Genomic DNA, 24,717 nt, shown 5'->3' with positions numbered 1-24,717 from the left:
CTTGCTGGTGGGCCCCAGGGCAGAAACGCAGTTATTGGAGGACAGGGGGCAGGTCCATGGCCCCTTCCGGTTACCACCTCCACATCAGCCCTAGGATTGGGTCAGGTTGCCAGGTTGTCAAACTCCTGCCCTCCCCTCATCCCAAAGGAGGGAGCTCTTCCACCGCCGGGGCAGTAGGCTCCGCCGGGGTTGGGTCAGGGACTGCGGCCGCCCCCCCGCACCCGGGCCAGGCTGAGTTGGGGTCAACAGAAGAGGGGACCCCCTCCCCCCTGCCACAGAGCACAGTCCTCATCAAGTCATCACGCAGCGGGCTGAGTTATTTAATGGGACATTCGGGAATGGGGAGAAACCATGGGCCGGGTGGCCACGGACCGGGCCACCACGGACCGGGCCAAGGTGCTCAGAATCGTTGTGCGGCCCAGTCGTTGTGGCTGGCCTGCAGCAGGTCGGTCACGGCCGGCGCGAGCCTGTAGTTGTGTCTCCGCAGCAGGCGCAGGTTCAGCTGCCGGTCGCAGAAGCCCATCTCAAACAGGTGGGCCAGGAGCACGGCCGTCTGCTCCTCGCTCACAGGGGGCTGTGACCACAAGGAGACCCCACCCGCCCATTAGCTGCTGGGCCCCCTTCCCCCAACGCCCCGGCTCCGGTCCAGGACCCCGGGCCAGGCCGTTCTCCACTCCCGACTACCTCCCTCTGGCCAGGGGGCAGCTAAGGAGCAAGAGCCCCGCCTCTCTGCCTCGATCACCCCCAGGCACCGGCCGGGAGTGGAGGGGGCGGCTGCCACGAGGTGATGGTCCCGGCCCCCTGCCTGGGCCCCAAGGTGGAGGCAATAAAGGGCTAGGTTAGGGAGTGGGGGGCACCAGGTGGGGGGCACACCCAGGACTTTAGCCTTTTCCAAGGAGGTGGGGGAGGAGGAGGAGGAGGGTAGGGCCAAAGGATCAGGGAAAGGCATTTGGGGGCCAAATTCTGTTCCTGGGGCGCTGTAGGGCTGGCGCACAATCCTTCTGCAAACCTGCCCATAGCCACCCGCACACTTTAAAGCCCAACTGGGCACACACTCCCTCCACGCTCCCCTCCCCTCGTGACCCCAGCCCCGCCTCGCTGCCCTCCGCACGCATCCCCAGCTGGCCCACGAACCTGCACGGGGAGGGGCAGCCCGGCAAACAGGGCTTTGTACGCTGAGGCGGCCACGGACAGCGCTCCCTTGACCAGTCCGCCGGCCAGGCTCCTCTCGGGTTGGGTCCTGGGAAGGCAGGGAAGGGCGGGAGGAGGGAGAGAGGCACAGAGTCGGTCCTCAGACGGTTCCCCGCCCCCAACCCGGCCCTGGCAAGCAGTCAGGATGAAACCGAACGGGACAGGGCAGAGTAACGTAGCGGGTGGCACTGTGATCTTTGTTTCTTCCCCCACGGCCTGTGAGTTCCCGGTGGGCAAGGAACATGTCTACCAACTCTATTACGCCATATTCTACCAAGTGTCTAGCGCAGTGCCCTGCGTACAGTGAGCACTCAATAAATACCACTGACTCATTCTCTGCTGGGCTGGGCCCATGACAGCCAGGTGGGGCACAACGGGTGGGAAGGCTGCTTTGCCCAACCCAGACTAGACATGGCCCCAGCTTCCCCTCCCTGCGAACCGGGGCTCCTGACTTCCTCCCGCCTCCTCCCGGAACCACGCTGGACAGCAGGACGGGTGCTTTTCTGGGGAGGCCCGAGGTCTCTGGGGGCTGACGCCGGCTTGGGGACTGTGGGTGCCTGGCTCTGGCGGTTACCTCAGGTGGTCAGGGTGCACCTGCCAGGCCTCCCCGGGGTCGTGGGAGTCCGTACCGCCGTGTTCTAGGGGAGAGAGTGGACAGTGAGTTATCATCCACACCCCCCTCCACTTCTAGTCCACGCCGAGAGAGCAAGCCTACCTCCGCCCACCCTCTGAGCTCAAGGGAAACGAGCGCTTGCTCGTGGAGCCTCAGGGGGTGGGGAAGAGGGGGTGGAAGGAGGCAGGGAGAAGGAAGGAGGAGGAGGGACTCCCTTTAGGTCCCAGTCCCACCCCTCAGAAGCTTCAATCCCACTGCAGGCGGCGCTAAATACCTTCCCCTCTAAGAGTCGAGGTGGCCACGTCGGCTGTAGTGTTGGCATCGGCATCGCTGCTGTGGTCGCTGACGGCGTCCACGCGAGCCGTGGGGCTCCGAGGGGGACTCCTGGGAGGAAGACACGATCTACGTGTTCTCTGGTGGGCTCCGGAGAGCCAGGCCCGTGAGGGAACCAGCCTTGGGGGTTCCAGCAGCTGGCGGGGCAGAGCCGGGTACCGCCAGGCCACTACGGGCAGGGGCGGCCCACTAGCGCTGTCTTGATCCTGTCCCTCTGCCACCCAGGAAACACAGGGCTCTCAGTGGGGAGGGAGGGAGGGAGGGAAGGAGGAAAAGAGGGAGGGGGGGCCTGCGCTCATAGGCCACGGTACTCATGGGCGGAGAGAAGAAGGCCGGGGAGGACCCCCAGGGAGGGCTTGGTTCTTCCGGCCATCTCGGGGGGTGATGGAGGCAGGGGCTCAGAACCCAGGCAGGGGGACAAGGCCGAGGGCTTGGTGCCAGGGGGTGGAGGGGGTGCGGTTGGGGGTTCGAGACCTGGGCGGAGCCAGCGACGATTCAGGCCCCAGAGGCCCCAGTCGGGCCGAGCCGTCACCAATGCTGGGCTCCTGAAGCTGGCTCTCGACTCCGGGACACGGCGGAAGGGATGATGACGACGACGAAGTCTCCCAGGGCCCAGCGGTCTCTAGGGTGGGTGCAGCCGCCTCTCGGGTGGGTCCAGCGGCCTCTCGGGCGGGCCCGGCCGCCTCTTGGGTGGGCCCAGCCTGGGGCGACGCTCCGCTGACGCCGGCCGACTTGCCCAGGGGGCGGCTGGTGTCGAAACACTCAGGCAGGATGATGATGTAATCGTCGGTGGAGTCTGAGGACCCTTGGCTTCCCACCTCCATGAGGTCCTCCTCATCGTCACCCTCCTCCTCCTCTTCCTCCAGCTCATCCCCAGCCCCATCCTCCCCGTGTGGTCCCTCTGCAGGCAGAGCATCTCTCTCTCCTGGAAGCAGAAGCATTGGTCAGATGGGATGGAACGGCCTAGGCCTGTGCCCTAGGCTTGTCTGGCCAAGATGAGTGGGTGGCGTGGCCGGGGGCTAGGAGACCAGTGGCCCAGTCATCCCCAAACTCAGCAAGCCTCAGCACCCAACCCCCCTCGGTCTCACCCAGCATGTGCCCAGTGAGAGGCCATGGAGGCCTTGGGTCGCCCACAGGTAGAGTAGCACACGACGTCTGTGGAAGAGGGCCCATGCGATTCCCCTGCCCAGGGAATTCTCTTCGCCACCCCCCTGCCCCTTCTGGGCCCACCCCCTACCCCCTCCGGGCCCTACGGAACCCACCCATTTCGACTGGAGGCCGGGAGGCTGTGCAAGCGTCATCTTCCCTCTGAATGTCGGGGTCAATGCCTTCGGGCAGCAGCTGGAGGGAAGCTAAGGACAAAGCAACCGGTAGCTACTCCTGTGACCCTTCCCCCCACAGCCGAGTAGCCAAACCCTTAGCCCCCTCAGTCTCTGGCCTTTGTAAAGAAGGGGGGAGACACACTTGCTGACCAAGGCAGGGCTCAGCAGGGTCAGTGCAGGCAGAGGAGCAGGGACAGACGCCCACTGACCAGAGCATGGCTCGGTGGGGGTGAGGGCGGACAGGGTGACCGGGAGAGATATTTGCTGGGCAGGGCTGGGATGAGTGTTGACAGGGGTCAGGGATGGAAACTCACTGGTTAGCTCGGTGGGGTTGATGTGGACAGGAAGACCGAGATGTGGGGAAGGTGGGGGGCAGGGGTACAGGGACAGACACTTGCTGAGCAAGTCCCAGCTCAGTGGGGACGGGGTGGATGGGGGACAGGGATGGACACTCAGGGAGCAGGGCCTGGATCGACCAGGTCAGTGAGGACAGGGAGACAGGGACGGACACTCGCTGAACAGGGCAGGGAGGGAGAAGGGACGGAAACTGGCTGAGCAGGGCCCGGCTTGGCAGCGGCAGGGTGGACGTGGGGGCCGGGATGGACACTTGCTGAGCAGGGCCTGGCTCGGCGGGGATAGTGTGGACAAGGGGACAGGGACGGACACTTACTGAGCAGGGCCTGGCTTGGTGGAGCTGCCGTGGACGCGGAGACAGGGAGATAGGAATCGACACTCGCTGAACACGGCAGGGAGAAGGGAGGGAAACTCGTTGAGTAGGGCCTGGCTTAGTGGGGTCAGTGGGGACATGAGGGCGGGATGGACACTTGCTGAGCAAGGCCAGGGTTGGCGGGGTTGGTGTGGACACGGGGACAGGGAGTACATTCGCTGAGCAGGGCAAGGAGACAGGGATGGACACTCGCTGAGCAGGGCCTGGCTTGGCGGGGTCGGTGTGGACGGGGGGCAAGGACGGACACTCCCCGCGCAGGGCGTGGGATCAGGAGGGGACAGAAACAGGCATGGACACTCACTGGCCAGCGGCCTGCTCCTGAGGGGTGGGCTGTGGTCTGGGGCGGCGTCCAGGGTAAGGGAGCGGATCACGGTCTCACAGACAAACTGGCTCCCACTCAAGTCCTCCTCCACCTCCTCCAAGGGTGGGGGACTCCCAGGGCCTTCCTGGGATTCTTCAGGCTCTGGAAGAGAGCAGGCCCTGTCTGGATACCCCGTCTGTAGCGCCAGCCCCCAGGTCCCCACCCCGCCCACCACCACGTGGGTTCGCCAGGCAGACGCCAACGCTGTGCCGTGCCCTCCGTGACAATTATCCCCGGGGGGAGGGGAGGGGACTCCCAACCTGCCCCTTCCTCAGCCCCCTCACCTGGTCGGGCGCTAAGCGCCGCCCCTCCACTTGCTTCCAGGGCCTGCCCCTGGCCTGGCTGCCCGACTGCCAGGCTGCCGTGTGGCAGCGGAGACAAGCAGGGAGTCGTGTCTGGAGGGAGAGGCAGGAGGCCGACCTCAGCCCGGAACAAACGGCCTCTCCCCGCGCTGCCCCACATAGTCTTTCAGGGGATGGGGGCACTGGGAGCACTGCGGTCTGCCGGGCTGGAGGGAGGGGAGGGGGCTCGTCCCAGGGTCCCTCCCTGAGGAGCAGAGGTCGCCGATCGCTTGGGGAAGGGTGGAGCAGGTGGCGTTCTGGCTTTCAAGTGGCACCCAAACCCGGTGCCGCTCCCCTCGCCCCCGCAACAAGTCTCACAAGCCGGTGTCTGGTCCCGAGCAGTCTTCCGGGAACCCCCAGAGCCTCCCCGCTCCCTACTGGTCACCCTGCCCTAAGAGCCGGGCCGCCCTTACCCTCGGGGGTGTTGTGGGGTACACGCTCCAGCTCCTGCACAATGTTGATGTCCAGCAGCTCAAAAGACAGCAGGTCCTGGCCGGGGCAGGGACGATGGGCTTGAACGGGCGCGCGCACACACACACACACACACACACACCCCACCCCCCCACACCCATCCCCATCCTGGATGAGCTCAAAGGCCCCAAACCCAGCCCGGGTCTCCCTGCAATGCCATAGCCCTGAGGAGGAGAATGGGGAAGGGGGAAGAAGGGAGAGGGAGGGAGGGATGAGGGGCACGGGTGCACATCCACAAACCCACCTGGGCGGTGAGGAGGTCGACGGAGGGAATGTACAGCTCCCGGTCACTAGTGCCCCTGGGAGACGCTGCATCCGCCGGCCGTCCTGCTCGGCCGCTACCCTGGCCGCACCCAACGGGGCCCACAGCTTCCTGCAGAGATAGGGACCCCAGGATGCGTCAGCCCCACCCCCCCCGGGACCACCGACGGTGGGGGCGCAAGGGACCGGGGCGGGGGGAGCCCGAGAGCCAAGGGCGTGTGGAACCAGACACCCAATTCTGCTTAAGGGAGGCTCCAGACAGACCAACTCCAGCCACAGCTGTCCCGTCCCAGTCAGCCTGGAAGGGGGACCCCTCCCCTCACCTCACCACACAGAGGGCACCGGCCTCGAGGCCCAGACGGGCGCCTCGGCAGAAGGACGGTGCCAGGCATGAGGATGAGCCACGCTCGCCCATGAGGAGGACGAGGAGGAGAAAGGGAGGAGCCTGAGCCACTCCAGGGCTGCAGGACGCTCCAAGGTCGGGGTCAGGTGCCCACCTCCGGCTGGCGAGGGTCCACGATGACGCTGCACCAGACGCGGGGCCCAAACTGCTGCCCGCGATGGGCCAGGCGCCAGTGTGATGTGTACGTGCCCTCCAGGCCCGGGGCTATGAACTCCACGGACACGATGCCCACGTGGCCGCTCCTCAGGCAGGGGACCGCCACCTCCTTCAGGTCCGAGCCCGCCAGTCTCAGGTTTCCCCACAGGAGCGTCAGCTGTGACGGGGGAAACGGGGAGCTGGAACTGGGATCCCAGCCAGGTCCTCAGCCCCACCCCCTACTCCCTCCCTCCGGCCTCAAGGTTCCCCACAGGAGCGCCAGGACCGGGCCGGCCCGGGCCGGTGAGGCCGGGGGCGGCCCCCGTACCTTGGTGTCCGCGCTCCACTGGACGCTCCCGGTGTTCTCCATCCGCCAGTGCTTAACAAACTTGGTCCCGGGCTGCAGGTGGGTGCCATCCGGCAGATTCTCGTCCACGAACACCGCGCTGAGCGTCGGCCCCACTGCCGGGCACGGCTGCAGGGGGACCCTGGCACAGGGCGAGGAACGGGGTCAGCACCTGCAGAGTGGGCCCAAGGGCCAGGCTGGGGCAGCACTGGGGCCGTGGAGGAGGGCGGAAGGGCAGCATTCCATCCGGGGGCCCGGGGGCAGGCTAGAGGCAGCCCTGGGGCCGGGGTTCCCTCTACAGTACTGGGGCCTGGGCCTTGCTCCCCCTCCCCCCCCCCCCCCAGCGCACAGGATGGGGCCGGCTGGGGGCAGATAGTCCATCTTGGTCAGCAGGGCCCCAGGTCCAGGCAGACCGGAGCCCGAGCTCCACAGGTGAATCTTGCGATGCAGTTTCAGCTGCTTCCGCAGCTCCTTGACCTCGGCCTCTCGCTGCTTCTTCTCCGCCCGCAGACGCCGCTTCTCGGCCTTCCGTGAGCTGCGGTCGGTTGCCTTTGGGGGGCTGTGGGGGGGTGGGGGAAATGGGAGGGGGACAGGGCGGGACAGGGAAGAAAGCTTCCAACTCCCCTCTTATCTGACTGGGACCCCTGTCTCCTCGGGGCCTCCAACCTCCAAGGCTCCATCCCCGCTGCCCCCCTCAGCCCAGTGCCCAGTTCCCGCCCACCGGTCAGTCCGTCTGTCCCTCCACCCGCCAGTCCATCCTTCGTCCTTCCGCCCGCCCGTACCGCGGTGGTTCCGGGGGCACGAGGAGGTGGGGCAGGGAGGTGGGGGACGGCCCCCCGGCACCCCTCGAGGGTGGTCGCCGTAGCTTCAGGAGGACGTGATTGGGATCGTGGCCGTAGGGTCCAGCTTCGCACAATTCACAGATGTTATAGGATGGGCACAGGCTGGGTGGGCAAGGGAGAAGAGCGAGCCCTGAGCACCGCCCCCCCATCCTGAGCATAGGACTGGGGGGGGTGGGGCAAAGATGGGAAGATGTTTGGTTTCTCTCTCTGCCCAGCACCACCTCAAGGACTCTGGGCCCGGCCTGGCCCCTTCCCGAACCCTCACTCCAAAAAGGCCGAGGACAGACCCCGGGTAGCCCGGACCGGGCGGCACCAGCCTGTCCACTCACCTGCACTGGTAGCGCACGCCCACCAGGCTGGCCCCACAGCCGCTGCACGGGATGCCCCAGTGGCATGGGATGGCGCGGGGGCCCGGAAAGGCCCAGGGACAAGGGCGGCCAGGCAGCGGTGACGGGGCCTCCTCGGGGACAGAGCGCGGGCGGGCCGGCAGGCTCTGCAGGCTCAGCTTCTCGCTCAGCTTCTCGACCGTCTCCTTCACCACCTGCTCCCGGAACTGTAAGCGAGACAGGGGATAGAGGGTGTGCTCGGGCCTCTCTGGGGAAACCCGCAGACCACGGCCTGTCCCTCCGCCCCCCCCCCCCCCCCACTGTACCCCAGATCCTTACCCCCTGGGGTGGGGCCACCTGACTGGCGGGCGGGAGGCACCGACTGGGGCCACCGTGGAGAGGATACTCACTTCCTCCAAGTAGCTGGTGAACCAGTCCGGAGGCCTTTCCTGTGGTCTGGCAGAGGTCCCGGCCAGTAGCCCAGCCTGGTGGAGGGTGGGGGCGGGACACGCAATGTGAGGACCCAGCAGGGATCCACTCAGCCTGCCCACTGCCCCCCCAGTGGGACCCAGGAAGATCCTGGGCATCCTGGCCCCCGTCCCAAGGAGAACAGAGGATGGGGAAAGCTCCCAGCCTGACTTGGTCAGCAGGGCCCAGCCCCCTTTGCCATCCCCACCTAGTCCAGTGCATTCCGCACCTTTCCCCAATGGGGAGAGGCAAGCGAACCCAGAGGGCCAGCTACCTGGCCAGGGTGACTTGGCGGGCCTCACCCCTGCCCCTGCTCTCAAAGAAGTCTCAGGTTACTGAAGCCATGAAGCAGGGAGAGTGAGTTCCTGGCCAGCCCCAGCTGGTAGGAACACAAACAATCCCAAGCCGGGCCAGTCCACAGCCCAACCGGCAGCGGGTCTCTTGGAGAAACTGTGGGCCAGTTGCCCTCTTGAACGCCCATCCTCCCGGGTTCTGTCCCTGACTCTCCCACTATGGTCCAGCACCGACACTCATCCATGGATCTACCCAACCCCCTCTGGCCCTGCGGTGTTTCCGCCTGCACAGCGTCCTGGGGGTGAAAACTTCCCCCGGCTCATCCCCCCACTGTGGGGAGAGACGGGTCGGTGGGGGGCGGAGAGGAGTTGCATTTCCTTCTCTTGGTTCATAACCTGCCAGTCTCCGTCGGGCTGGGAAATGGCGACTCGGTGTTCGCTCCCCTACTGGCTCGGCAAACTCCAACCATAAGTCTCCTCAGACCGCAGTATCTGGATCCTTTTGGTCAGATCTCACCCGGAAACCGTTCCAATCCTGACCTTTTCTTGCCCTTTCCTTTTCCTCCCAGTTCAGGTTTTTTGAACTGTGGCCACCGGAGCTGCCTGCAGCGTGCCTGGGTTTGGGCCACTGAGGGATCACTGAGGACTGGGTCTCTAGTCTGACCTTTCTCGGGTCCCAGAGAGGGGAGCATTAGCCCACTACTCTGGTCACTGCCCCTTCCTGTCCTGTCCCGGATCACTGGTAGGACAAAGTCAGCAATGACTAGAAGACCTCCCTTCTGAGCTGGGATTGACCGCTCCAGGCCATCCTGTGGTCACCCTGGCCCGAGCTCGTTATCAAACTAGTTCCTGTTATGGCCTTGTTTTTCCTCCCGCCCCCTCCCCCATTACAATGTGAGCTCCTGGGGGCCAGGAAACAGGGGTCTCTTCTGGATGGTGGTGGTGGGACCCTCCCGGGGCGGGGGGCCAAGGGGCTCCCACATATCCGCCCTGATAGACGGACAAAGTGAGTTGTGGACGTGGGGAAGGGCAGGGGTGGGAGCCTAACAAAACAGTCAGCAAAGACACCTCTGCTCCCGGCTTCTGCCGCCCCTTCTCCTCCTCTGGCTCCTCTTCCTCTTCGGCTGCCTCCACCGCCTCCTCCCGCCGCCTCCTGCCCGGGTCCAGCGCCCGTGCCAGTGTGGAATAGTGCCCGAGCGGCTTCCTCCCAGGACAGGGAGCGGCCTGATCCCCTGGCCTGCGGGCACCTGCGAGGGCCCCGGCCGCCCGCTGCTTCTCGTAGACGTTCATCTGCAGTTGGTTCCCTTGGTGGACGGCGATCTGCGGGAATACGGAGCTCGGGTCAGGGCCCCACGGAGGGTGGGGGTGCGAGGGGCTCGTGTGGATACAGACAGGAAGAAGAGGCGATGGATTGAAATACTTCAGTGTACACTTTGTGTGTGTGTGTATGTGTGCACATGGGAGTGAGTGAGGAGGAAGAGGGGTGGTCTTCATAAGCACCCAGTAAAGCCCCTGGTGACAGCTAGGCAAGTCCTTCCAGGTCACCTCCCACCTCCATCCCCCACGGACAGTCAATGGGGAGCTGCTGACGTTTTGCTCAAAGGTCTCATTCAAAAAGGAAGCCCCAGGACCGTCCACCCGTCCCGAGAGTGGAGCCCAGGATGAGAGAGATGGGTGAGGGTACAATATGGGCAGTGGAGGAGCTCTGCTCCCATGGGCTGGCTGGTGGCATTGCTGAGGAGCTTGGCTGATGGCACCTGGGGACACTGCACTGGGGAGGCCTGCACTCTCCTGGCCCCGGGGCTGTCGCTAGGCACAAATAAACCTGATCGAACCCCATCTTTGAGGACGGCCTATCTCATAAGAGCGCTGGCGATTGCACTAGGAGGGAAGCTCGTCAACCCGTCTCACGTGCCAGGCTCGGGGCGCAGCGGGTGGAAGCACAGTCGGCAGGCGGGCGTGGTATGGTGCCCTGCCCTCCTCTGAGCCATCCCTGGGCTGCCAGTTGGCCCCCGCAGCTCGAAGGCTCGGACCCAGAGGACCCTCACATGGCAATCTGCACCACACTCAGCACCACCCACACGTGTTTGCTTCTGCCCACCCTGTGGCGCGCCGGGCTCAGACGGGCACACTCCCTACTTCCCAACGATGCTCTCGCCACACACGGAGCGGAATCCCATGCCCTAGGAGAACCGGCATTCCCACTGCCGTAGCTGCTGCCCGATGGAGCTGGGATGCCGGACAGCCACCAGCGGGGACGATCTGGGCTGAGGGACAGGAGGCGATTCCGGGCCGGGAGTCCTGTTTGGCAAGCTGGACACGATAAGGTTGAGCCCGGGGTCCAAGTCCTCTGGCGCTGGCTCCGGCCTAACCCGAGACCCCCGGTGGCTTGGCCTTCCCACCATGGACCCCCCCATATGGGCCCACCTGCCGTATGTGTGTCTCCCTCTGTCCCCCATTGCGGCGGGCTGCCCCCAATGGGACCAAGGCCAAGCAAGAGCAAGTGGGCCGGGGGGAGGCAATTTCACTGCCGAGCTCTCTGCAGAGCAGGGGGCTCTGGCCAAGGAGTTCCCCTGGCGAGAGAGAGAGAAAGTGAGAGAGAAAGGGAATCGAGAAGAAGCACAGCTGCCCTTACCTTAAGGGACTCTTCATACTCTCCTGCAAGAGCAAAGACTCAGTGTGAACACACAGCACCCACACACCCGGCAGTCACTCCGCCAACCCCCAACGTCCCCCAAAGGAGACTCCGGGAGGCCCGTCTCGGCTGCATCAAGCTCATGGGGGTGGCTCACCTCGCAGCAGTTGCTCTGCCCCCAGACCCCATGCCCCCCGCGGCCAAAGAGGGACCCCCTCGACTGCCCACTCCGAAGAGGGAGCCGGGTCGGCCAAGTCGAGGGACCGGCGGGAGATGCCTCGAATCGGTCTGAGGCACCCAGAAACCCAGGGCCGGGGCTCGGAGGGGCAACGGGACTTCCGGCCTGCTGGCTCACTCACCTTGGCTGTTGACGGAGACCTGCAAGGGAGAGGAAAGGAGAGGACGCATGGATGGGCAGTCAGTGAACCACGTCCCTCCCCCAGTCCCTGAATGTGCCCTGAGCCCCACTAGGGGAGAGGCCAGGCTGCCTCCCACGACAGGGACGTGGTGTGATCTAGGAGAGGGGAGAGAGCACAGGTCTGTCAGGCCCCAGCCTCAGCCCTAGCTCGGTCCCTGGCCTGCTGTGGGATTTCGGGTAAGCCAGAACCTCTGAGTCTCAGTGTCCTCGCCCGTAAAATGGGGTGAACAGGGTCTGCCTCCCACGGATGTTGTAATGACACAGTAACGTAAAAGCTTTGGGGGAAAAATACAGGCAGGAAGATTATTTTTTAGGTTACAGGCTCCTCCAAGATGGAGGGCAGCGGGTACCCTCCCAACTCAGCTCCCAGCCCATGGTGGGCCTCCCGAGCATGGACCCCTGTCTACCCCTCCCCTCCCTCAGGCCAGTGCCTGGACCACAGTGGTCCCCAGAAAATTCATTCATTCAATAGTATTTATTGAGCGCTTACTATGTGCAGAGCACTGTACTAAGCACTTGGAATGAACAAGTCGGCAACAGATAGAGACGGTCCCTGCCGTTTGAAGGGCTTACGGTCTAATCGGGGGGAGACGGACAGACGAGAACAATGGCAATAAATAGAGTCAAGGGGAAGAACATCTCGTAAAAACAATGGCAACTAAATAGAATCGAGGCGATGTACATTTCATTAACAAAATAAATAGGGTAAAGAAAATATATACAGTTGAGCAGACGAGTACAGTGCTGAGGGGATGGGAAGGGAGAGGGGGAGGAGCAGAGGGAAATGCGGGGAAAAGAGGGTTAAGCTGCGGAGAGGTGAAGGGGGGGTGGTAGAGGGAGAAGAGGAGCTCAGTCTGGGAAGGCCTCTTGGAGGAGGTGAGTTTTAAGTAGGGTTTTGAAGAGGGGAAGAGAATCAGTTTGGCGGAGGTGAGGAGGGAGGGCGTTCCGGGACCGCGGGAGGACGTGGCCCAGGGGTCGACGGCGGGATAGGCGAGACCGAGGGACGGCGAGGAGGTGGGCGGCAGAGGAGCGGAGTGTGCGGGGTGTGCGGTAGAAAGAGAGAAGGGAGGAGAGGTAGGAAGGGGCAAGGTGATGTAGAGCCTTGAAGCCTAGAGTGAGGAGTTTTTGTTTGGAGCGGAGGTCGATAGGCAACCACTGGAGTTGTTTAAGAAGGGGAGTGACATGCCCAGATCGTTTCTGCGGGAAGATGAGCCGGGCAGCGGAGTGAAGAATAGATCGGAGCGGGACGAGAGAGGAGGAAGGGAGATCAGAGAGAAGGCTGACACAGTAGTCTAGCTGGGATATAACGAGAGCCCATAGCAGTAAGGTAGCCGTTTGGGTGGAGAGGAAAGGGCGGATCTTGGCGATATTGTAGAGGTGAAACCGGCAGGTCTTGGTAATGGATAGGATGTGTGGGATGAACAAGAGAGACGAGTCAAGGATGACACCGAGACCGCGGGCCCGAGAGTCGGGAAGGATGGTCGTGCCATCCACGGTGATAGGGAAGTCTGGGAGAGGACCGGGTTTCGGAGGGAAGATGAGGAGCTCAGTCTCGCTCATGTTGAGTTTTCGGTGGTGGGCCGACATCCAGGTGGAGACGTCCCGGAGGCGGGAGGAGATGCGAGCCTGAAGGGAGGGGGAGAGGACGGGGCAGAGATGTAGATCTGCGTGTCATCTGCGTAGAGATGGTAGTCAAAGCCGTGAGAGCGGATGAGTTCACCGAGGGAGCGAGTGTAAATGGAGAACAGAAGAGGGCCAAGAACTGACCCTTGAGGAACTCCAACAGTTAAAGGATGGAAGGGGGAGGAGGCTCCAGCGAAGGAGACCGAGAAGGACCGGCCGGAGAGGTAAGAGGAGAACCGGGAGAGGACGGAGTCCGTGAAGCCAAGGTGAGATAAGGTATGGAGGAGGAGGGGATGGTCGACAGTGTCAAAGGCAGCAGAGAGGTCAAGGAGGATCAGAATGGAGTAGGAGCCATTGGATTTGGCAAGAAGGTGGTCACGGGTGACCTTAGAGAGAGCAGTCTCGGTAGAGTGGAGGGGACGGAAGCCAGATTGGAGGGGGTCCAGGAGAGAATGGGAGATAAGGAATTCTAAGCAGCGATTGTAGACGAATCGTAGGATTTTGGAAAGGAAGGGTAGTAGGGAGATAGGGGGATAACTGGAGGGGGAAGTGGGTTCGAGAGCGGGTTTTTTTAGGATGGGGAGACGTGGGCATGTTTGAAGGCAGAGGGGAAGGAGCCATTGGAGATTGAGTGGTTAAAAATAGAAGTTAAGGGAGGAGGGCAGGGGCGATGGTTTTAATAAGGTGAGAGGGAATGGGGTCCGAGGCGCAGGTGGAGCGGGTGGCGCTTGCGAGGAGGGAGGAGATCTCCTCTAAGGATACTGCAGGGAAGGATGGGAAAGTAGGGGAGAGGGTTGGTGGGGGGGAGGGGAGAGGCGGAGGGGTGACTTTGGGGAGCTCAGACCCGATTGTGTTGATTTTTGTGAGGAAATAGGTGGCCAGATCATTGGGGGTGAGAGATGGGGGAGGGGGAGGAACAGGGAGCCTAAGGAGAGAGTTAAAGGTCCGAGAGTTAAAGGCCCAGAAAATGCTGATGACACCTTGGGGGCGGCTAGAGGAAGACTCGGCGGGCCTGTGTGGGAGTCGGGGACCCGCCCAAAGTGAGCCTGCCTCTCTGCGACACCGACACCTGCCTCTCACCCGCCCCCCCAGGGTTTCTTGATTTTTTTCTGAGTCTCCCTACACCTGCTTGCCTGTCTCTAGACACCCCCAAACCCAGTTGAGGTACTAGGGCCCCAACTTTGCCGCCCACGCCCAAAAGGGCCAAAATCAGCCCCCAGGATCCCCGCCAGGCGCCGTTACCTCTTCGCAGTCCTCGTCCAGGTATTTGATCTGAACGGCATCCAGGTCAAAGGAAACTCTCACCTGTGGGGAGACGGAGGGCAGGTGTGGGGCCGGGGCCGCGGGCAGTGCCGCTCCCGACTGGCCGTACGCTCCCTCTGGGCCCTGGACAGACCCCTCCCCGCTCCCCCTGGGCGGGGACTCAGGATGCAGCTTGGGGCGCTGAGGATTTGGGAACATAGGCAGCTCTGCTGCGTTCCCAGGCCGGCCCCCGCTGAGCAAAGGCAGGGCTGAACCTCGGCAGCTGCGGACAGACCGATGGTCACCCACAGCTGCGCCCGGCAGGTCCAAAGGGCAGCAGGGGCAGAGGCCGGCACCGGAGAGCCAGGCAGAGCTCAGGCCTGGGGGCAGGGTTCCTCTCCCAGCTGTTCTCCTCGAGGGGTGCGCCGCTTCCTCGGACTTGACGGTTTTGAGGTTTTTAACCTCTTGACCTGTCCTTAGGTGTCCACTGCCAACCCTCCACCTCGTTCTCAGGCTGGGAGTCCCTTGGGGGCCAAGGACCACGTCTAATTTTCACCCAGCATTTAGTACAACGCTGGGCACATGGTAAACACTGAATATTATCTCCTGCCTCGGAGAGGCAGCGGGAGGGTGGCCAGGGCCGTGGAGTCCTCCTTGGGCTGGGAAAGGGTGCGGGGGAGTCCGGTGACAAGGAGGCCAAGGCTCGGGGGGTGGCGAGGTGGGGGTGCTGGGAGGTGAAGGTCCATGGTCAAAACCCTTCAAGCTACACCCGTTTCGCCTGGAACCCACCCCAGGGGCCAGAACCCGGTTCAGGGATCGACATCCTAGGCCAGCTGAGCCTGATCCCGTCAGCCCCCTGCAAATGCCACGCGCGACGCCCAGTCGCGCAACGACGCCCGGCTCCGTCTGAGGTCACGGGCCGGCCAGGCGGGTGACCGGCCGGGCCACACACTCACCATGGCCTCCACGTCGGCCCAGGTCGTATGGGACGAATCGGAAACCAGGAAGCTCTGGGTCTCATTCCTAAACGTCACCCTCAGGTTGACCTGCGGCTCCATGCTGGGGGGCTGGTGGAGGAGGCAAGCACCGTGTTCAAGAATCGTCTCCTCCGCGAAGCAAAGTCAGCCAGGCGGGGGAGGGAGACAAGGGAGGGACACAGAGCCGGCGACCCTCCCTCCCCCCTGCCTTCTCCATTAAGACTGTGAGCTCCTCAAGGGACCAGGACCATGTCTAAATTTGGGTTGTGTAGTCTCTTCCGGTGCTTAGTACTCTGCACACAGTAAGTGCTTAATAAATACAATTTCTACTGGACCAGCACCGCTTCTCCACCCTCACCTCAATCAATGAATCAGTGACCCCCACCGGACACAGGGGCCCCACTATGTTTTCCGTTTGGGAACCCCCACCCCCATTCCAGAGGGTGGCACAGATCACACCCCAACACGGGCCAGCCCTAGGGATCCCCCAACTTCCCCCGGATCGGCCCGGCCCCCGGCTCGTGACTGCCTCCGCGGCTACGGGGCTGCCCACCTGGGGCCTCAGGTCGTGCTGACGTTCGCTAACCAGCAGTCTGCCTAACCCGGGGGCGGCCCCCGGCCTCCGTGAGGCAGCAGCAGAGGGGGCCGCTTGATCCATCAGGTTTGTGAGCATTTCGCCAAGCGACCCCTCGTCCCCACCTCGAGCCAAGCCGGGCTCCCTCCGTCTACTCCGCCCCTCGCGTCCCGCTCTCCCGTGGCGTCCCTCGCTCTGACCCAAAGGGGTCCCGACTTCTGCTCTCCCTCCCCCTCCCCCCCGTCCACCTACGGCCCACCCAGGCCCCAGATCCTGACCCCGTCCTTCCGCCTGGGAAGGACAGACACGCACGGAAGTTCAGAGGCCCTGGGTCACTCGCTGAAGGCCAGAGATGGCCAGAATCATCACAGGCACACAATTTTTCCTCTCAGAGGCCCCATCTGCGGGAGGCTGGAACCCCATTACTGCCCTGTAGTCCTTCCAGATCCCCCACTATTTCCCCCAGAATGATGCTCCCTCTCTCCTCTGCCCCCCATAGGATGCCACCCCCACGTGAATCCCCCACCCCACCCTCTGATGGTGACACCTCTTCCTTTCATATCCTCTGCTCAGAGGCTGACACCCCTCCCCCGTGGCACCTCCCCCCCTCCATCTACCCCCAGGATATGGCTCCTCCCCCCTCCTCTCTACCTCCCAGGACAGTGACACCCTCCCCCGCCCCTTCACCCCCAGAATGACACACTTCCCCGAGCCCGCCACACCCATCCACCTCCAGGACACGTCTCCCCCGTCCACTCCTAGAACATGAGCCCTCTCCCCACCCCCCGGCCTCACGGATGGTGACACCTCTCCTGTCCACCCCCCAGAACGTAACACACACTGTGAGGAGTGACTCCTCACGTCCGCCAAACTAACTCTCTTCCCCTCTTCAAAGCCCTACTGAGAGCTCACCTCCTCCAAGATGCCTTCCCAGACTGAGCTCCCCCCCTTTTCCCTCTGCTCCCCCTTTCCCCTTCCCGTCTGTTCCCCCTCCCCTCAGCACTGTCCTCATTTGTATATATTACCCTATTTATTCTGTTAATGAGGTGCACATCCCCTTGATTCTATTTATCATGATAATGTTATCTTGTTTTTGTTTTGCTGTTTTGCTTTGCTGTCTCCCCCAACTAGACTGTGCGCCCATCATTGGGCAGGGATCGTCTCTCTGTTGCTGAATTGTACATTCCAAGCGCTTAGTTCAGTGCTCTGCACATAGTAAGCGCTCAATAAATACTACTGAATGAACACACCCCCTGGAACCCCAGACAGGGGGTGATATCTAATATGTACCCCCAACCCCACCCCATTTGTCTGCTTCCAGGACAATGATTAGACTGTGAGCTCGTTGTGGGCAGGAATGTGTGCTTTTACACTGTACTCTCCCAAGCGCTTACTAGAGTGCTTTGCGCCCACTAAGTCCTCAATAAATACGACTGAATGAAATACCGTTGAATGAAATATGACCGAATGCTGACACCTCTCCCTTTCGCCCCCTTCCCCGACCACAGCACCTCTGCCCACTTCTGGACGGTGATAAGTTTCCCTCTACCCCTCCTAACCTGGACAATGGCCCCTCTCCCTTCTGCCCCCCCTCGAAGAGTTAACTCTCTCCTCTGTGCCCCCTCCGAAAGTAGGCCCTTCCACCCTCAACTACCCCCGGACAGTGCCACCTCTCCCCTCTGCCCCCTTGGACAGAGATACCTTTGCCCTCCGCCCCCCCGGGGATTAACATCTCTCCCTTCTGCCCCCCGCCCAGTGAGTGGCACCTCTCCCTTCTTGCCTGCCCGGGACAGTGGTACATCTCTCCTATACCCCCGCCCCCCCGAGGCAGCGGCACCTCTCCCCTCTGCCCTCCCCCAACGGGGTCACCTCTCCCTTCTGCCCCCCCGGACAGAGATACTTTTCCCCTCTGCCGCCCCCCGGACAGTGTCACCTCTGCCCTCTGCCCCCCCAACGGTGTCCCCTCTGCCCCCTCCCCCCGGACAACGACTCCTCTCCCTACTGTCGGTCTGCCGGGCCGGGACACTGACCTTTCCCCCGTGCCCCCGCAGGCCGGGCGGAGGCCGGGCTCTCCGGGGTCGGGGGTCGGGGGTGGCGGGCCGCCTCCTTCGCCGCTTCCCGGTGCGCCCGACCCGCCGGCTCCCGCGCTGCCCGCCTCCCCTTCCCCTCCGGCCCAGCCTAATATGGCGGAGGCCAGCGGGGCCGGGGGCCCGGGGCCTTGCGCTCTCCGGCCACGGCGATTGGCCAGGGGGCCTGTCCTTCAGAGGGCTCCGTCCTTTCCATTGGCCGGGGCTGGGCCGAGGGGCGGGGCGACCCCCCCGACACGCACAACAATAACAAACAAGCGGAGGGAAGGAGGGAGGGAGGAAAGGAGGGAGGGAGGACTAGCGCGGCCTGCTCCCTGCCCGAAGCCCGTGCGCTTCGACGCCCCTCGGCGTGCTTCCCCCTGCCTACTTGTTTTCCGTCTCCTCTCACTTCGTTCTCCGGGGTCTCTGTGGCCTGGCACCCAATGCCGTCCGACAGCCAACCCTCTAGGCTGTCGTGGGCTAGGAAGGAGCCTGCTTAGGGTTAGGCCGAACCCTCCCGATCGCTGAGTACAGCGCCCTTCGCAGAGGAGGCGCTCGATCAAGGCGATGGACGGAGAAGCGGGCTCGGTGGCGAGGGCCCGGGCTTGGGAGTCGGAGGGCGCGGGTTCTAATCCCGCCTCTGCCACTGATCAGCTGTGGGACTTGGGGCAGGTCACTTCTCTGGGCCTCGGTGACCTCAACTGGAAAATGGGGATTCATTCATTCAATAGTATCTACTGAGCGCTTACTATGTGCAGAGCACTGTACCGAGCGCTTGAAACGGACAGATTAGGGGAAGCAGCGTGGCTCAGTGGAAAGAGCCTGGGCTTCGGAGTCAGAGGTCATGGGTTCGACTCCCGGCTCCGCCACTCGTCAGCTGTGTGACTGTGGGCAAGTCACCTCACTTCTCTGGGCCTCAGTTACCTCGTCTGTAAAATGGGGATTAACTGTGAGCCTCACGTGGGACGACCTGATGACCCTGCATCTCCCCCGGCGCTTAGAACAGTGCTCTGCAGATAGGAAGCGCTTAACAAATACCAACATTATTACAAATCGGTAACAGACACGGTCCCTGCCCTTTGACGGGCTTACAGTCTAATCATGAATGAAGACTGTGAGCCCCACGTGGAACCCCCTGATGAGAAGCAGCGTGGCTCAGTGGAAAGAGCCCGGGCTTGGGAGTCAGAGGTCAAGCGTCCTAATCCCAGCTCCGCCGCTTGCCATCTGTGTGGCTTTGGGCAAGTCACTTAACTTCTCTGTGCCTCAGTTGCCTCATCTGTAAAATGGGGATTAAAACTCTGAGCCCCATGTGGGACAACCTGATCACCTTGTACCCCCCAGCGCTTAGCACAGTGCTTTGCACACAGAGAATCCCGGCTCTGCCACTTGTCAGCTGTGTGACTGTGGGCAAGTCACTTAACTTCTCTGTGCCTCAGTGACCTCATCTGTAAAATGGGGATGAAGACTGTGAGCCCCACGTGGGACAACCTGATTCCCTTGTGCCTACCCCAGCGCTTAGAACAGTGCTCTGCACATAGTAAGCGCTTAACAAATACCAACATTATTATGACCACCTGATGACCTTGACTCCACCCCAGCGCTTAGAACAGTGCTTGGCACATAGTAAACGCTGAACAAATACCCAATTATTATTATTATTATTATCGGAAGGAGGCCGCAGCTGCCTTTCACCGAGACTACAACTCCCGAGGTGCACCGCGAGCGACCCTTCCGCGCCCCGGGGGAGTGGGCCGGGGGCTAGTTTGTTCCCGGTGCTTGCGTTTACCTGAGGAGACTCCCATCGCAGCGGGAGCGCCCAGGGGACGGTGGCTTCCTGCGGTGGCCCGCTCAGGGTCAGACCCCTCCTCCGCCCCCAGCCGCCGTAACCGTTCCGGGGACCCCCCAGCGCGGCCCACTGTGACGCGGCACGAGCGCGGATGGTGACGTCAGAGGGGGCGGGGTCCCCTCTCGCCCCTCCACGCCAGCAGCCAATCCGAAGTGCCGTAACAGCCGCGTCCTCTTTCCCCCCGCACCCGGTTCTCTCTCCCGCTCTCCCATTGGCTCCCGGGGCGGCAGGCGCCTCCGCGTTGCCCGGGCGACGGGAAAGCGCGGGAAACCCGGCTGAGGGGGTTCTGCGGCTGCGCGGCGCGGGCTCGCTGAGGAGAAGAGAGTTGTGAGGTGAGCAGGTGAAGGCTGAGGTGAGGGGCCTATGGCGGCGGGGGGCGCTGAGGTGACGAAAAGTGGAAGGGAGGAGGAGACGGGCGGGGGGAGGGGGGGGAAGAGTCGAGGTGACGAAGCCTGAGGGGGTTGGAAGTGTGGAAAGGGGGACATTGGGGTGGGGGAGCCTGGGTTGAGGGAGTCTGAGGGAGCTGAGGGGAAAGTCTGGAAGGAAAGGTGGAGAAGACCGAGGGGGCAGCCTGGAGGGGAAGGGGACCGTGAGCTGGCAGAGGGATTGTGGCAGCGTGGCTCGGTGGCAAGAGCCCGCGCTTGGGAGTCAGGTCATGAGTTCGAATCCCGGCTCTGCCACTTGTCAGCTGGGTGACTGTGGGCAAGTCACTTCACTGACCTCATCTGGAAAATGGGGATGAAGACTGGGAGCCTCACGTGGGACAACCTGATGGCCCTGGATCTCCCCCAGCGCTTAGAAGTAAGCGCTTAACAAATACCAACATTATTATCATTATTAATGCCGCCCCTTGGACATGGGAGAGAAGCCAGACAGGCAGTTACTCTCGCGCCACCTTCGAAGTCAGATTGAAGGCCCACCTCCTCCAAGAGGCCTTCCCTGACTAAGCCCCACCTTTCCTCATAATAATGTGGGTATTTGTTAAGCGCTTACTATGTGCCGAGCACTGTTCTAAGCGCTGGGGTAGATACAAGGTAATTAGGTTGTCCCGCATGAGGCTCACAGTCTTCATCCCCATTTTACAGATGAGGGAACTGAGGCACCGAGAAGTGAAGTGCCTTGCCCAAAGTCACACAGCTGACAAGTGACAGAGCCGGGATTAGAACCCATCTCCCACTCCCTACTGCGTCTCCCTGACGTGCTCCCTTTCCTTCCCCCCCGCACCCCACTTATGTTTATATCTGCAGTTTATTTATTTGTATTGATGTGTGTCTCCCCCCCAGAGACTGAAAGCTCATCATGGGCAGGGAATGGATCTGTTATTGTTCTACTTTCCCGAGCGCTTAGCGCTGGGAAGGGCAGGTAAAGGTCGAGGATGCGGCTGAGGCAGCTTCCTTATTGGGCCCCCGAAAGGATCCAGGTGCTTCCCATTTGGGAAGACCGTGCCTTGTGGGCAGGAAATGTGTCTACCAACTCTGTCGTCTTATATTCTTCCAAATGCTCAGTAAGCACTGAGAAGCAGCATGGCTCAGTGGAAAGAGCCCGGGCTTGGGAGTCAGAGGTCATGGGTTCGAATGCCGACTCTGCCCCCTTGTCAGCTGTGTGACTGGGCAAGTCACTTCACTTCTCTGTGCCTCAGTTCCCTCCCCTGTAAAATGGGGATGAAGACTGTGAGCCTCGCTTGGGACAACCTGATTACCCTGTACCTACCCCAGTGCTTAGAACAGTGCTCTGCATGTAGTAAGTGCTTAACAAATACCAACATTATTATTATTATTATTATTAAATACCATTGATTGAGATTCAGTCCAGGAGGGGACAAGGTTATTACTATATTAGTTAAGCCCGTCATCCATTGTTCTAAACTCCAGGGTAGCTGACCTGTTCATTCCAAGCGCTTAGTACAGTGCTCTGCACATAGTAAGCGCTCAATAAATACTATCGAGTGAAAGTTAATCAGGTCCCTGCCCCTCATAGGGCTCCCGATCTAAGGAGAAGGGAGAACAGGCGTTGAATCGCATTTTACAGATGAAACGGAGGCACGGAGAAGTGAAGTGACTCACCCACGATCACCCAGCAGCTAACCGGTAGAGCTTGTCTTAGACCCCCCCCAGCTCCCTTGACTCCCTAGCCTGTGCTCTTGCCATTAGGCCACACTGCTTCTCAGCTGGAGTTTCCAAAGTCAGGAAGAACGTGGGCAGGCCAAACACAGAGTCACCGTTTCCCAGCCCAGTGTCAGCCCTCCGGGGTCGGGGGAGTGCTGCAAACCAACAGAAGGGGTTATTTCTACCCCTATCCGGGGATGAACAGAGGGAATCTCTTCCCTCAGGAAGCTATAGATCAGGAAGCTTCAGCAGGGCCAGAGGGATTTGGGTCCCTGGACCATGCTGGGTCTCAGAGGGAGAGTCAGAAATGGAGAGGGGAGAATTTGGGGGTGCTGGGTGATGGCGATTCTGTTGGGAGTAGAAATAATAATCGTATTTACCGGTAATGAGAAGCATCATGGCCTAGCGTTAAAGAGCCTGGACCTGGAGTCAGAGGACCTATGAGCCTCACGTGGGACAACCTGATTACCCTGTATCTCCCCCAGTGCTTAGAACAGTGCTCTGCACATAGTAAACGCTTAACAAATACCAACATTATTATTATTAATCCCAACTCTGCCCAATTGCTTGCTGTGTGACCTCTCAACTTCTCTGTTCCTTAGTTTCCTCAGCGGTAAAATGCGGATGCAATACTTCTCCCTCTTACTTAGACCGAGCCCTGTGTGGGGCAGGGGCTGTGTTCGGTATATGTAACTTGCATCTTCCCCAGCGCTTAGAACGGTCTTTGACACAAAGTAAATGCTTGACAGATACAATGATGATAATCATTTAATGGGTCCCCACCGGATGCAGCACACCGTACTGAGTTCTGGGGAAAGTACAACAGACCCCAGAGACGACGCCTTCCCTGCCCACAAGGACGTTGGAGGCAGGCATATTTACATATTTACACATACAGTAATAATTGTGATAATTGAAGCTACAGTTGAATTTCTGTGTCTACCCAAGTGCTGAAGAGAGAAATAAATAATTTTGTGTTAGAGGTGCTGTTGGATCGCTTATAACTTAGGTGTTGGGAATTAATTAGGGAAGGCTCGTTGGAGGATGTGGGATTTTAGAAGGCCTTTGAACACGGGGGGAGCTGGGAGTCTAATGCCAATCCTCCCTGCAGTTTACTGGGGGAGACATAGGAGGGATGATGGAGAGCCCCGGCTGGCTTCCTGGGGAGAGGAGAAGAGAGAGTTGGGGGTGTGAGATTGTCCATACTGGGCATTTGGGGAGAGTTAGGGGTGGGGGATGATCCATGCTGGGTCACTGGGGTAAGCAGCATGGCCTAGTGGATAGAGCATGGGCCTGGGAGTCAGAAGGGCCTGGGTGCTGTGTGACCTTGGGCAAGTCACTTAACTTCTCTGCGTCTCCGTTACGTAATCCGTAAAATGGGGATTAAGAGTGTGAGCCCCTGTGGGACATGGACTTTGTCCAACCGCTTAACTTGTATCTAACCCAGTGCTTAGAGCAGGGCTTGATACATAGTAAGCGCTTAACAAATACCATAATTAATGTTGGAGAGGGGAGAGTTAAGGGTGTGGGATGGTCCGTGCTGGGGCGCCGTGGTGGGGGCAGTCAAGGATGACGAGGGGGAGAGTTGAGGGTCAGTTGGATGGTCCATCTCTAACTCTGAAGGTGGGTGTCCATAAAGGTGACCAGTGCCTGCCCCGAAAAGTACCCTGGTGCTGGCCATAGCCTTGGTGAGGACTGGTAGCGGGGCGAATGGGACCTTGATGGGATGAAGCGGGGAGGAGGAGGACTGCGACAACCTCAGTAGAAAGCATGTGGGTTTGCCAGAGTACTCTAGCAGTGCTTTCCCTCACGGTAAAGCTTTTTTTCCCCCTTGATTAGAGCAGCTGACAACACTTTGTCAAGACCGGATTTGCTGCTCAGACCCAGCTGCTGGAGGCTCCTTCCCTGGAGTCTCAGGCTTCCAGCTGAGCCCCCGCGCCCTGGAGCCCCAGCCTCTGGAAGTCCCGTAGAGCAGAAGCATTTTGTGGTGCTTAGTAACTGATTCTGACTTCTTTTTTCAGGTGTGTGTGCGCGTCCGTCCTTGGGATCGTGTGTCTCTGTGAATGTTGGAGGCCTAGTTGAAGAGAGAAGAGATGGACTTGCCTGCAGGTGAAGTCCAGGAGGTTCAAGGCGTGTTGGCCGACATGCAGAAGAATTTGGAGTGTCCTATCTGGTGAGTTAACGGAACTCTTGGGGTCCACTGAGGCTGTTGTCAGCCTCCCCCCTTCTCCCTCCCTTTTTCTCTCTCCGTCCTTCCCTCCCTCCCTCCACCCAGCAAACCGGGGGTGCTGGAACCGCGTCTGTGGGAGCCCAGCCCAGTCCTCACTGCAGGAGCAGACCGCGAGGCTGTGAAGGGAACAGACACGGGGCCTGGCCGGCGTCTGGGGTGACGGAGCCGGGTGAGCGGAGGCGTGGACGACAATGTCTGGACGACGGCTGTCGGTTGCTCTCCGGGCTGCGTCAGAGCCCAGGCCTTGGGCACTGCCCCTTCCTGTGCCCCAGAAAGGCTTTGGGCCCCAGGGTGGCAAACACTGTGAAGGAGGAGAGGGAGCAAGTGGCCTCCAAGTCCGATGGAGCCCAGACTATTAGCCCCAAACCCACTGTTTCTAGGGACACCCCCCAACAACAGCCCCGAAAAGGGGCAGGCCCCCCACCTCCCGATTAGGAATTCACCCGAGCTAGGCCGCGGGGACTCCTGGCCTGGGGAGAGGAGGAGACTGTGCGGAGAAGCAGTGTGGCCTCCTGGATAGAGCCACAGGCCCAGGAGTCAGAAGGACCTTGGGTTCTAATCCCGACTC

General features: G+C 61.3%; 2 protein-coding genes across 6 annotated transcripts in view; one reads left to right on the top strand and one right to left on the bottom strand.

Moving 5' to 3' along the window:
• Positions 1-296: 296 nt before the first annotated feature.
• NBR1 (NBR1 autophagy cargo receptor) lies at positions 297-19,863 on the bottom strand. 4 transcript variants are annotated; one of them, XM_029074686.1, is made up of 23 exons: positions 19,755-19,863; positions 15,308-15,418; positions 14,352-14,414; positions 11,428-11,446; positions 11,069-11,091; positions 9,502-9,753; positions 8,083-8,157; positions 7,676-7,899; positions 7,287-7,448; positions 6,854-7,063; positions 6,487-6,646; positions 6,118-6,336; positions 5,604-5,732; positions 5,302-5,377; positions 4,832-4,942; positions 4,488-4,649; positions 4,130-4,195; positions 3,400-3,489; positions 2,612-3,062; positions 2,079-2,188; positions 1,766-1,829; positions 1,135-1,240; positions 297-574 (listed from the first exon to the last, which is right to left on the bottom strand). In XM_029074686.1, the coding sequence occupies exons 2-23, from the start codon at positions 15,407-15,409 to the stop codon at positions 401-403; spliced, it is 3,048 nt and encodes a 1,015-aa protein (XP_028930519.1). In that variant the 5' UTR covers positions 15,410-15,418; positions 19,755-19,863; the 3' UTR covers positions 297-400. The 4 variants fall into 4 exon arrangements, with proteins under 4 accessions (XP_028930519.1, XP_028930520.1, XP_028930521.1 ...); XM_029074687.1 differs by lacking the exon at positions 19,755-19,863 and adding an exon at positions 17,933-18,076; XM_029074688.1 differs by lacking the exon at positions 4,130-4,195.
• Positions 19,864-19,999: 136 nt separating this feature from the next.
• The window catches only part of BRCA1 (BRCA1 DNA repair associated), a 37,446-nt gene continuing 32,728 nt past the window's right edge, over positions 20,000-24,717 (top strand). Inside the window, exons 1-2 of one of the 2 annotated variants that reach the window (XM_029074682.1) lie at positions 20,000-20,146; positions 23,941-24,092. In XM_029074682.1, coding sequence (XP_028930515.1) covers positions 24,013-24,092 — 80 coding nt within the window. In that variant the 5' untranslated portion in view covers positions 20,000-20,146; positions 23,941-24,012. Of the gene's footprint in view, positions 20,167-23,940; positions 24,093-24,717 lie in introns of both variants that reach the window. The other variant, XM_029074683.1, reaches the window with a different exon arrangement.

The sequence above is a fragment of the Ornithorhynchus anatinus genome, chromosome 11, assembly GCF_004115215.2.
Source record: "Ornithorhynchus anatinus isolate Pmale09 chromosome 11, mOrnAna1.pri.v4, whole genome shotgun sequence".
Taxonomy (NCBI): domain Eukaryota; kingdom Metazoa; phylum Chordata; class Mammalia; order Monotremata; family Ornithorhynchidae; genus Ornithorhynchus; species Ornithorhynchus anatinus.
The sequence above is the reverse complement of the archived record's forward strand: the minus strand, read 5'-3'. Positions and strand labels throughout refer to the sequence as shown.